Below are 13,349 nucleotides of genomic sequence, written 5' to 3' on the forward strand. Positions count from 1 at the left end.
GGCAACAAACACTGTGGAGATAATGACCAGATAAAGGATACCTCTACTTCCAGCCTGCCACTCAAGTACACACAGGTGTACATGTATGTGCGCGCGTGCACACACACACCCACACACACACACACACACACACACGAAGAGGAAAAGCATGGTGTGAATGCTATCCTGCAACTCAGAAGGCCATAGACAGTAACAATAAGTCTCTGTGTTACATAAATGTCCTTGAGTAAGCCATTGAAGTCCCACCAGATTAAATGCTGCAGCACATACAACTCTTGGAAGACAGGCAAAAGCTTACATACATATGTACTTACATAATGCTCAAACATACATGCTACAATTCACATATACAGACACACCAACCCACCTACCAACACAACATTTACACTGCATGATTCTGGATGACCGACTTCAATGACAACATTTGTGAATATTCACTGTAAGTGCTTTCTAGTTGTCTCTATACAAAGTCTATGTGTGACAAATACAGTATGGTTAGGTTTAGGCAACTAAGAGCACTTGGTTAAGGTTAGGGAAAGATTGTGGTCATGGTGATTTATCTAAGAAATTTAACAGACTCTAAGATAGGGCACCAAACACTTTCCGTATGGTACCCTAAGAACCATATGTAACCCATATGCACATGTACCTAAAGGAAGTACTCTTTATCTAGGCTGGGGTTGTGTACAAGATGCTAATAGCTGCGTCACTGCTCCATCAAGCTCTTGCTGTATTTCCTCTTCATCGACAATGTCTGCACTTCACTCATTGCCATGCCAGTGTCTATTCTCTGCTGACCGATAAACAGACTGCAGCATTTCTAGCTCCACTTTTAGCACTGGATTAGTGTGCTAGGTACCCAAACAAAGACGGTAACGAAAAAACGAGATGGAGTGGTTCAAATTTTGACAATGGAAACCCCTGCTTGGTGGAAACAAGGTATCAAACGACCTTTTCACCCTGTTATGTGAATATGACACTCACTCCTGCATTGGCACTGAACATTGGCATTGGGTGCAAATCGTGCACAACTGTCCAACATGAATGTAATTCCACAGAAGACTCCACACCCCCGGGACACAAACACACAAACACATTTTTAAAAAAAAATGGTACCTGGTTGTAGAGAGCACACACATGCAGGGCGGTGTTTCCAGATGCATTCTGGGCGCTCATTTCAGCTCCGTAGAACAGCAGGTGTTCCAGGTGCTGCACGTGGCCATAGCGGCAGGCCTGGAAGGACACATTCACACATATACTATTTTTACAAACATATTTTTACAATCACACAATGACTATGTTTACATGCAGACAATAGTCCGGTTTTTGCACTTATTCTGAAAAAGACAATATTTAAACTAAGCTGTTTAAATGGCTGATGAAAATGAATATTCCACTAATATTCTCGTTAACATGTAGCCCAGCAGTCCAATAAACATGCCCTAACATGTCATTTATCACATCAAAATATGGAAAAAAGTATAACTGCTGAAGCTACTTGTGCAATAGGAGGTTTTTTCTACCAGTGGCCGACTTCAACCATTCAACCATGCAAACAGAGACTCCCTCGTTTATCCTTTGACCATCTGAAAGGCCAGTGTTGTGATATTTACACATATCCAAAAACCTGTTCATATCCAAGTCTTTCATAGTGTTTAAAAGTAGGTGTGTTTCTCTTTCCGAACAGAAATGTTGACATGCGTGTCTGCCACAGCCTTACAAACTGCTGGTTAGTTGGTTTGTATGCAACATATCCATGGCAACACACAGCCCTGACTGCAAAGTGGCTCAAGGTCATATGTTACAAATTGAGATGGCTATTCAGAATGCACTGTGTACATGTCCAAAGACTGCTCCTAAGCCTGAATAATACCACCATATCCAAAATGACTTCATTGGAAAATGCTAAATTCAATACCACTTATAACAGTGGAATATTTGTGTGCATATAAACTTAGTCTCTGAGAAAAGAACATACATAAGCAGGACAGTATAAGGAACAAGAAGTGAGGTGTGTGAAAGTGTAACAAAAACCCCACACTGGATTTTAAAAAGGGATGTAATGAGTATGTGCAACTGAGCCAAATGAGCCAGCAGCACATTGTGTTTCTGTGAGCTGATCAATCACAATGAAGAAAGAGTGAAAACTGATGCTATATAAACAATCATGAGTTTGGCTGTAGCCCCCCTCTGGCTCTGCCTGTTTGGCTGGACCCAGTCAGTGTTTTCAGTGTAACCTACCTCCTCACTACAGAATACAGATGAAGCGGTGATCATGGTGGAATAGCTTGAATATTCTCAGATACAAAAGACAGCCCAAAACATGTTTCTACTGATCACCTACACAGTAAATTTAACAAAAACTAAAACATGTAACCCCAAGAAATGTTAAAACTGTTGAATCATTTCCCCTCGGACTAATTCTCCTCATGCATGTCATTAACCGTCTGTAAAAGCAAGAGAGAACCTTATTTGTATCACCTGAGGCGAAATCTGAGAGTCAAAATTATTCTGACAAGAGTTATGCCTTTTTTCAGCTTCTTTGTTTCACATAACTGGGAGCAATAAACTTTTCATCTAATCTTTAGCTATCTCCTCTCTCTTTTTTGCCTCCTACTCCATGGTTTTGTCCTGTGTCATTGACAAAGAAGCACACCAACTCTCCCCAGCAATTGTTCTCTCCCTCCTGTGTTCTGTCTCGCTAAGAGTGTGTGACAGCAGTGAGACAGCGCACAAATGATGCTGGGATTGTTGTTGGTTATCAGACCTTCAGCAGTGTATCCTATTGTACACGATATATAGCTCTAGAATACTAATGCTGGGAAGGACACAGGGAAAGGGAGATGAGGAGAAGGAGGTGAAAGAAATGAGATGAGGAGAAAATGTGTGGAGCTGAAAGAGTTTTGGATTTACTGTACAGCATCTCGAATTTATGAAGAAACATGACCTGAGTCCTTCCATTTAAACCCCTGGGCATACACAGTACTCATCTAAGAGTCGGACAGAATTTCAGCTTTGACGGGGTCGTTTGCCATACAGTGCACAGGGGAGAGCAAGAACGGATCGTGGCCTGATCAGGGATCACTTTCTGACATGCCAGAAATTTGGCTGTCACACAGTTAAAGCAGAGATACGAATACATTTCCCAAGGTCAGTGCCTTTTTTCCGAATTTAAAGTACAGTGTAGCTGATACCCAGCTAGTTTGTTGGTACTGCTAACATGCTAACTTGTGAGTGTGTATAGAAGAAAATGAAAGAGAGGGAGACTGAGAGGAAAAGGAGGAACCAAAATTTGGACTGACCCATTTTTGCAGAAATTGACTTTCAATCTCTTTTTGGAATGTATGTCTCTGTATTTGTAAATTGTACCTCTGTGAGCAAACAAACTTTGACTTACCCACAGTGCTGGAGTTTTCAAATAAATCTTTATTGACAACTGTCAATAGCAAGTACAGTCCACAGGTGCCGATGGACCGTTTTATTGTCTATTTTACACATACAGTGTGAGCACTCAGGTTGTGGCTTGACGATTGCACCAACATTGTGAGCCCATAAATTGCGAGTTTTGGCATGACATTGCAGACAATTTACCTGTACAGTGGGGGCTGGCAACATTCCTACAATGGGCTCAAATTGTACAGTGTAAACACAGCTTTACTGTATCTGCATGCTGAAAGGGCACATGTTTAAAAAACAACCCCTCATAAGTCTTCATTTCTCCTTATGGTGGTTTTTGAACATGCTTGCTTTAAGGACACCAGAACGGAGGACAGAGATGGTGTGTGATGGAAACAGCATCACTATGTTAAGAAAGCCCATAGACACGACACCAGAAACCTAGTATTGGGCCTCATGCAAGAACCTTTGCAATTTTTATCAAAAAATTTTCTGTTCTGATTCACAGAACTCTCTTTACTGCAAAAACTCCTCATTAATCGCTTATGTCAGACTGATGAATCCACCTGTTCATGAGGACATTCACATCATGAGATTTTATCATTAGTGTAATAGACACCCCTAAAATAGTCCTATAAGGTCAGTTGTTCTGCTCTGTGTGGGCAAGATTTATTTACAAATGTAATACAAGAGTAAAAAGAATAATTCAATTACTGCTGATATCCACGTCCAAGGTGGGTTAGGACAGTGTAATCAGCTGTAACTGCCATATGAACACCAGAGTATGAGCATCACTCTTCCACACATGCTCGGCCTGGGTAGCACGCAATGCAGAGCGTTAGCAATTAGCTAGCTAGAGGGGACATGACACAAGAAGGAGGGAGGGACTCTCACATGCACACACTGCCTGGCCCGGCTACCACAACACATAACAGAGAAGCTGGGATCACAACACACACACACACACACACACACAGAGGGAGCGTGACTTTATTCTGTGCTCAGGACGCCATTACTCCACTGTATCTTCACATAGTAAATAGTGGTTTGCAGCTACATTAATGTTCTGAATGTCTATTGCACCTTTGACATTGTGGAATAGGACATTTGCCCTTCTAGTATTATTAATAGTATGGCTGCCAACATTACGTCATCAAAGCAGCAGCATATTGTGACACTCATGAAGAGGCAATAGTTTAGGATCCATGAAGTTAGACGTGTTTTCCCACCGTGAAGAAAGGCAGACCATCTGCTCATGACATGCTGGAAAGATGTGGACCAAGTGTGAATTTTATTTGTACCTTACAGAAAATTCAAGTATGCAAAAATTTGTGAAAGCCACAGTTTCCCTTTAATGGCTCGTATATAGCACAAATCTGTGCGTATGACTGGTTCTTGCATGAGGCCCAGTGTCTTCCCAGCACAGAATTTCAATCAACCTTTGTGTTTAAAGAAACACTTCACAACATAATGCTTATCAAATTTGACAAATAACCTATTTAATTAAACATTTTGGTTAATTTTGTGTTTTATCCAAGGCTACAAAGTTTAGTTCACCTCATACCAAGAAAAAAAACAACAACTTGTGAAATCTGTGAACTTGTCGTCTTGCTCATACACTGTTCAAAGTAACAATAATAGCAAGACCTTGAGATGGACTGCACCAGGCAGAGGGTGTAGTGTTAAGTAACTATGAAAGAGAAAATAACAGATGAAGGGTGGAGTTGGGGAGCATGTGAGTAATGAAAGGTTGGTGCAGGAGACGGGAAAATATTGACTGACACGCTGCCTCTTTTTGCAATTTTATTTGCCGAGTTCTGTTTCTCCTGCTTCTCACTTCAAATCAGCTACTATGTTTACAGTGGCCACAGATAAAATACTACTGATAAAATAAAAATAGTGTGGTGTCATCTCCTATGATAAAAAATATTGATGAAACTTCGTTTTTCCACATTAGACTCAAAAAGGTTTGTGTAAATGTTTATTTAATATTTATCTAACATTAGAGTTAGTTTGATTCCCCTACTGTCACTACAGCAAAATGTCACCATTCAACATTTCCCCAGCACTTATTCATATTCAGCGTCAGCGACAGAAGTGATGAGTCCCACAGGTTTCTGTTTGGTTCCATTCACAGAACAAGAACCTTCAGACCTCCAGTGTCTTTCTGTCACTACTCGGATGTAAGCTAAAAAGCCCTGACACAAACAAAAACAGCATGTAGGCACTAGCCCCCATTATGCTTACAGAGCAGGGCATGCCTTGAGGCAGTGTGAGTATAAAATGTACACAATATGCCCTGTTTGCTCTTCGTAGGTCAAAACCTATTTCTTCCCTTTAACACAGATGGACACCACTACTTGGACTGCCAGGCACTCACTCGGATACAGTTGCAGCAACAGTACGATGAGTAACTATATTGATATCAATGAACTCTGAAGTCCCAGTAACTCCTCATTAGCCGTCAGTGTTTGTGCACTGCCTATCTCTGAGTAAATGAGCATTTAAAATGTGTGAGTGTGTCTACAGTATAAGTACAGGTGTGGGTGGTCACTAAATCAACAGTGCCATGTGTAAGTAGTAGTTTTGCAATTACAAAATTTATGTTAGCATCCAACACACATACGTTTGCAGAAAAACAAAAACTTTTGCCAATATTTAAATTTATTTCTTTGGTTTGGGACTGCAGTTGAAAGTGCAGAATGATTGAAGAGTCTGCCAAAGCGGTGAATGTCCAACCCTTTAGACTGGAAAAAAAATGACTTTCTTCCAAGCTAGAGCTTCCCGCCAGCACATGACCCCCCCAAGGGATTTGACCACCACAAAAGAAATTCTTGAACTGAGGGAAACACAAAAATCAATTCAATGAAACTAAAAAAAAACAGCCAGGACCTCTTACCCTGCACCTACATTGGTATTCTGCACACAACCTATCACTGTTCTATCTGTGTGTGTGTGTGTGTGTGTGTGTGTGTGTGTGCGCGTCAGTGTGTATTACCTGGTGTATCTCCTGCCAGCCATTCTCATCCACACAGCCGACCTGTGCATGATCATGCAGCAGCAGCTCACAGCAGTAGGGGTCTCCTCCTACCATTGAGCTGTGGTAGAGAGGAGTCAACCCCCTACTGTCTTTATAGTCAGGTGATGCACCCAAGTCCAACAGCGTCTAGTGGGAAAAGGGAAAGGTTGAAGGTTTTAGGAATACTGTTTAAATTACTTCATGCAGTCTCCAGTCCTTGTTGTATTTGTCATCACCATGCAATAGTAGTGTGCTGCAGGGATGATGAAAAAAGGGATTTTTCCATTGGATTTGGGAGTATTTCAGAAAATAAGCTCTGTAGCAAACAAAGGTTTATGATACATACACATTTTGTTCAATTCTTTGATGATTCTTTAAGCGTATATGCAATCGTCAGAAGTAAAAAGCCAATGTTAGGCTTTAAACAAACTACACTACGGTTGCATGACCTAACATCACCACCACAACAAGGCTGTTAATCTGTGTTCAGCGTGATGAAATCTGCAGGCTAATTTAGCCACTTGACAGCTACTGTGTTTTTCAATACCTTCAAAATTCACGAGTGGGGTACTTATTGATGTATTTTATGTCATAGAAAACAACGTGAAAGTCTCTTAAGCTTGTGTTAATAACAGACCTTATTTCAGGCATCTACCCAAAAACCCACTGACTTTCAGATGAAGCAACTGAGAGTGCTAAAATGCTAATCCATTTACGGGTTTTAGGACTCATTCCTGCATCACTCGCTGAAGAGGTCAAAGAGACCAGTGTATATTTAATGTATATTTTTATTACTAAGTACCTGCATTTGGAGAAAATAAAATCCAGGAACCTTAGCAAAATAATCATTCAGTCAGTGGAACTGATCAACTCAATCACCACCGCTGAAATAGAGCCTGCCAGGAATGAGTCCTAAATCCCGGAAATGAGTTAGCAATTACCACTCCTGGTTCCCTCGACTCAAAGTCAATGAGTTTTTGTTTAGATGCCTGAAATAAGGTCTGTGGTTAACACAAGCAAAGAGAGACTTTGAGGTTTTGTTCTATGACAAAAAATACATCAGTAAACAGCCCACTTGTGAACTTTGAAGCTTCTATGTGTCTTAAAAAGGTGATTGCTACCAAGTGGCTAAATAAGACTACAGAACGCCATCAAACCGAGCTCCCCCGAGCACAGCTTTGCACACACTTGTAATGGTGGTGACGTTGGGTCATGATACTAAAGTGTAGTTCGTTTATAGCCTGACAACAGTTTTTTACTTCTGGTGACGGCATTGAGGCTTCAGTAATCATGAAAGTGGTGTTCATTTGTGAAGCTTATCTTGCTGAACAAAACATGTAATTATCATAAACGTTTGTTTGCCACAAAGGTTATTTTCAGCAATAACACAAAGTCCAGCAGAAAAAACCCAAAGGCTTTTTAAAGAGGGAACCAGTGTGATGCTTACTTCTGCGTCAGCCTACAGAAAAACATCATGCGTGAGGGACTCTATATTAAAAGCATTCTTGTACTGAAGCACACGTATGTAAAATATTTGTGAATACACCATTGTCGATTGTATTTGGAGAGATTAACTGGAGTATGACCTTTTGAAGACTTACTATACCTACAGCAGCAACAGCTTATGTATGTTACACAGCCCGGGGACACTGAATGTTTGGATAATGACAAAGACTGAGCGGAAATAACCAATTCCATTTTCAACAGTTCTGGCTCAACAGGAAATCAATTATATGACTCATGTAAATCCTTTCATTAGGGTTACAAGCCTCCTCAAACCAGACACATGCAAGGCCACTCAATGAGTATGCCAGCCCATTCAAAACGGGCATGTTAAGCCTCACATATTTAGTAGTTGCTCAAGCACCCTCTGTACTCAATTGCTGTGCCAGAGATTGCCTACCTGCAAACTCTCCTTTCCCACAGGGAAAGTTTGCAAGCAGGCAATTGGTGTAGCAAAAGGAATAAAAGAGATGAGTCAGCTTTCTGCTACGATTGTGTGTGTGTGCGTGTGTATGTGTGCGTTAGACTCACTATAAGCGCTGTGTGGTTTTTGCTGCGCACGGCCTTGTGTAGGGCGGTAATGCCATCTTTTGTTCTGAAGTCCAGATGCGCCCCTCCACTCTTCAGCACCTTGATGAGCTCTGCACATCCTTCCAGCTGTGCTGCCAGCGTCAGAGGACATTCTGCAAAATCCAAGGATGAGCGAGCAAACGATATCAAAAATCAGCGCATTCCCATTTTTGTGCACTTGTCTTAGACGATGAACATCCAACAATTGAAGCTGTCAGTATTTGATGACTAAATTGCCCACTACTTATTAAAACTGTGGGTTTACATTTTCAGTGACTCTGCATTTGGATAACTGCCTTGGCTGTCATGACTGTCACCTTCCTGTCTGCTGAAGTGACTGCTTCCTGTTGGTGTTAAATCAACCCATTCTTATGTCCCCCCGCTTCACAGCCTCTCTGTCAGACAACAGGTCACCCAACAGGGAAATCTCCTTTATGGCTGGACAAACATTTGCATAAACGCGAGGAGATTAGCAAAGAGAGTAATCCAGCTTTGCTCAGCATGCAGAAGGCTTATTTCAGAAAATCCATACATGGTCATTTTGTGGTGAAGACAGAAAGAGACAGACAGAAAACGCACAATAGAAAAGACAAATCAAGGTTGAAAAAAGACAATTAACTAAAGTAGGGGAGGGATAGGATTTTTCTTAGCACAAACTTCCCCACCTCCAGTGTCTGGATCATGGAAGTTGGGGTCCAGGCCTTTTTCCAGGAACCTTGAGACTTTTTCAGTGTTCCTCTGCTGCACATACTCCATGAACTTCTTCAGGTTTGCCTAATGGAGGGAGACAAGGGAGCCGGGAGAGGGGAGGTGGGAAGGAGAGGAAGAGACAGCTGTGATTGGGTGATGTCAGACTTGTGTGGATGGGGATGTTCAATAATGCAGTTCATAGATGAAAGCTTAAGTCGCTGCTCTCTCCTCCTGTGTTTGAAGGTTTTATTTCTGTTCTGTCATGCCAAGCAAATGGACCATGTGCAGGAGATATATAAGCTATAATAGGATGGACCAAAAAAGACAAGGAAAGGGCTGTAAAGTAATACAGGAATGGAAACCTTTCCTTAGGATATCAGTGACACGAAAATTAGATTCTGGGGCTAACATCACATTTTAACTTCAAATGTAATGGCTATAATATTGTACAGTGCCTGAGAGCAACACTGGGGCTAACACTGATGTTTAAAGTCATTTTAATAAAACAAGCAAAGACACATGCACAATCTCACATGCAAACCCTACCCACCCAAATACTAATACACACATAGCACACACACACAAATACACTTAATTTCCTCTGTGACTTATGATTAAAAATATTCATCACCTCTGCTGATGGGTTTAAGCCTGTAGAGTATAGAGTGAAAAATGAAGCTATGAGCAAGATAACAACACTAACATTTCATAACGGATTACTAGAGCCTGAAGAATCAAAGCAACAATCTATCTTGTACTGAGACATACTAATATACCCAGAAAGTATCTAATGACTATGTACTGTACTTAAAAAAGGCATGAAGTAAAAATAGAAATCATTAAAACAAATCTACTACACTATGTTTTAATACTGAACATATAAAATATCAATGATAGCCTAATATGTGTCTGAGGATGTAATTACACAACATCTGCAATATTCCAATTGAGCTTTACAGAAAACTTTCATTACTATTGCATTCTCTGTTTCTCAGTGTGAGTCATTATGTAACATCCACATGTGCAAAAGCCTCCAGACACACACACACACACACACACACACACACACACACACAAACATTTGCACAACTTAATTACTTGGCACAAGGCATTTCATACAACAAACTTCAACACATACAAACATGTAGACCCACATGCCAGAACGTGAACAGAACACAGCAGCCATTTTTGACACTCACCATGTGCGGCATCATATACCGTATGTCCCTCGTTCTTAGAAGTCACACACTACACCTTTCGAATTTCGCATCACACACTCCCTTTCTCTTCACACCAAGTCATCTGCAGCCTGCTAGCCTCTACAAGCCTGCTTCTCGCTCATAGACGCCACACTGCCATGCTGCGAGGAGCTGCCGACCGCTACTCTCACCATCTCCAAGTCAAACTGAGTGAGAGAAATTCACTTTGGCTTTTTCCTTTTTTGTAGATGTTCTGTGAGGCAGTTGTTATGGTGATGGGATACAAAGACAGCTCTGGCAGCCAATGTACACATGAGTGGGAAGAGCATTGAGGTTGTGCTTGTGAGTGTCTGTGGTGTGTGTGTGTGTGTGTGTGTGTGTGTGTGTGCGAGCGTGTGTTTGTGTGTGTCCTGCACAATGCCTCAGATACTGCCTTGAAGAGGCTCGGTGATGATTTGCCAGTGATCAGGTGGATCTGATGTGTGGTTTATTGCCTGTTAAACAGAGGACTGATAAAAAGCCTTTGTAATGATTTATCTGTTTCGGTGAGGGTCTTTATAAACTCTTTATATTTTCTCCGTCTTGCTATCTTTCTCTCTCTCTAACAAGCACCATAGATGCACAGACGTGCAAATACACAAACAGAATCATTTCCAAGTCATCATGACATACTGACGATGTATAAATATTCAGAAAGAAATAACAGAACGGTGACAGTCTGTCATACATTGAAGCTCTGTGCCGAGCTGTTGGAGAGACAATCTGTTTGTTGTTATTTTGCAAGACCAATAATTTGCCATGAAAATGACAGAATGCATTTCAGTTATATCTACTCCTAAAACATTGATCAAAAGAGAATTGCATACTCATTTTAAAACAATGCTAAATAACGGTTCAATATAAAATGAATTAATTTTACTTAGATTCCAAACCCACCCATCTATGTTTTAATAAATAGGTGAGACAGTTTTACAGTTTATGTTTCAAGCTCAAAAACACTTCCAAAATCCCCCCCATTTTATCCCTTGGCAACATTAAAAAATCATCTTAACTTTAATCTCTGCATGTCTTTTATGTTTCCTCCTTTAGGAGACAGGTACTGAAATTCTCTTTCTTCTTGACTTAGTCAGAAACTCTCTGTCATGTTCCCAGCTTGAACAAAATATTTTGAAAAAGCCTTCAGCTGGTACAGAGAGATGTGTGTGGATCATTTTATCTCAACCATCCGTACGCTGATTACCTATTACATTAAGCAGCGATTATTTAACAGTAAATAGGTCTATCTTTTGCATTTTCATTTGCATTCATCACCCAAGCTTGTGCATGCACCTGCAGCAACGCCTGGCAATGATCGGCAAGTGAGGTAAAATGCTCATTCTCAGTTCATAGAATTAAGTGGATGACATTAGTGGAAAAAATTATGTAGTATCCCGATCTGTTTGTTTTTAATTCATTTATTTGCCAAGTTTCATTCACATATGAATACGACTGTACCACATCTAAATGCAAAATTCTTTCTGTTGTTCTCTGGGAAGAAAGCTACTTTTTAAAAGTCTTGCCATGACTTATGGTTATTAGTGTCATAAAACACTGGTGGGTGGGGGGAAAGACCATGAGGACCAGTGATATCAACCTTGATAGAGTATGTACTTTATATTCCAACACAAAATCTCATAGAATAACAAAATATTAAACATTAAAGGGGAGCTACACCCATTTTCCAAAATTATACATGAAACCTATGATCTAGTAAAAATGATCATCTCTCTGCCACTTCCAAAAACTAGTGCTAAAACTCAACTTAATAAATTAATAAATTATAAAGTCTGGAGCTGCTCCATAGACAATGAATTCTGAAAGATGTTCTAGATGACACAGAGAGCACCAAGGGAAATGTTCTGAGTATATGGGTACGTGTTCTGTTTCAGCACTGAGAACACTACAACAGACTAAAGCTCATTTAGGTGTAAAAAAGACAACAAACATTTTGTAGGTCAACAAAATAGGGCTCCCAGTCATTGTCTAAGGAGCAGCTACAGACTTTATACCCTATGACATCCCGAGTTAGAGACACCCTTCTCTGGTTTATGGCTTTGAGAGAGAGTAGCTCATGTTCAAATATTTCTTGAACTTTCCAAGGCCATGGAAATAACATATTGGAATTCTTTCATTAAGTGACATTCCCCTTTAAGAAACACAAACAATTGCTTTGTCAGACCATGGCCGATAGCCTTGATACGCTATACTATACAAGGTATATAAGGCAAAATGTTGTTGTAAGCATGTAGGCTTCTCTGGCAGTCAGCCCTGTTTGTATCAGCATGACAGCCTGTCTGAAACCGCTGAATAAACTGCCGTAGGAAGTTATAACCCACTAACACAGAAATGCCAGTCAATCACACTAATAGGAGACGGTTGAGGGGCTGTGATTGAGCTCACACTGTGAACACTCGTGAAACCATACTGTATGTAACTATTTCCAGATAAAAGCATAGTTGCTGTTTAGGGAAAGTCACTGAACGTGCAATATATGCAACCTAATTTTGTCACAAATACATTTTTTTTTTCACCAACTTTAAACTTGACAGTTTGCTGTTGTTGTTTGAGAGCTACAACAGTTTCAATTAGCCTAAGGGGCATAACAAAGACAACTTAATAGATGAATCTGATCCAGCATGTACTCCTCAAAACAAACAACTTCCCTAGCAGCTTCAGCTGTGTATAAGCTCTTCTCCATCAGACTACCACACTCATATGTATATTCTTACAGCGCTATAGTTTGATTACAAGTTATCATGTACGGCCTTATGTTGTAGTTACCTTCTTTTGATTATGTGTAGGTTCACTGAGCCATCACACGTACAAGCACCAGCACCTCCTGTGGAATCATCTTCCTGTTAGGGTCTGGGAGGCAGACACCGTCTCCACATTTAAGACTAGACTTAAGACTTTCATCCTGTTTTCCTTCAGAA

General features: G+C 40.5%; 1 protein-coding gene across 3 annotated transcripts in view; it reads right to left on the reverse strand.

Annotated features, from left to right (window-relative positions):
* The window catches only part of shank3a (SH3 and multiple ankyrin repeat domains 3a), a 284,296-nt gene that overhangs the window by 113,674 nt on the left and 157,273 nt on the right, over positions 1-13,349 (reverse strand). For all 3 annotated transcript variants that reach the window (XM_078167969.1, XM_078167968.1, XM_078167970.1), the window contains 4 exons: positions 9,154-9,262; positions 8,450-8,601; positions 6,395-6,562; positions 1,117-1,233 (listed from right to left, as the gene is read on the reverse strand). In XM_078167969.1, the coding sequence (XP_078024095.1) occupies positions 1,117-1,233; positions 6,395-6,562; positions 8,450-8,601; positions 9,154-9,262 (546 nt within the window). The remainder of the gene's footprint in view (positions 1-1,116; positions 1,234-6,394; positions 6,563-8,449; positions 8,602-9,153; positions 9,263-13,349) is intronic.

This window comes from Epinephelus lanceolatus, chromosome 5, assembly GCF_041903045.1.
Source record: "Epinephelus lanceolatus isolate andai-2023 chromosome 5, ASM4190304v1, whole genome shotgun sequence".
In the NCBI taxonomy this organism is placed as follows: domain Eukaryota; kingdom Metazoa; phylum Chordata; class Actinopteri; order Perciformes; family Serranidae; genus Epinephelus; species Epinephelus lanceolatus.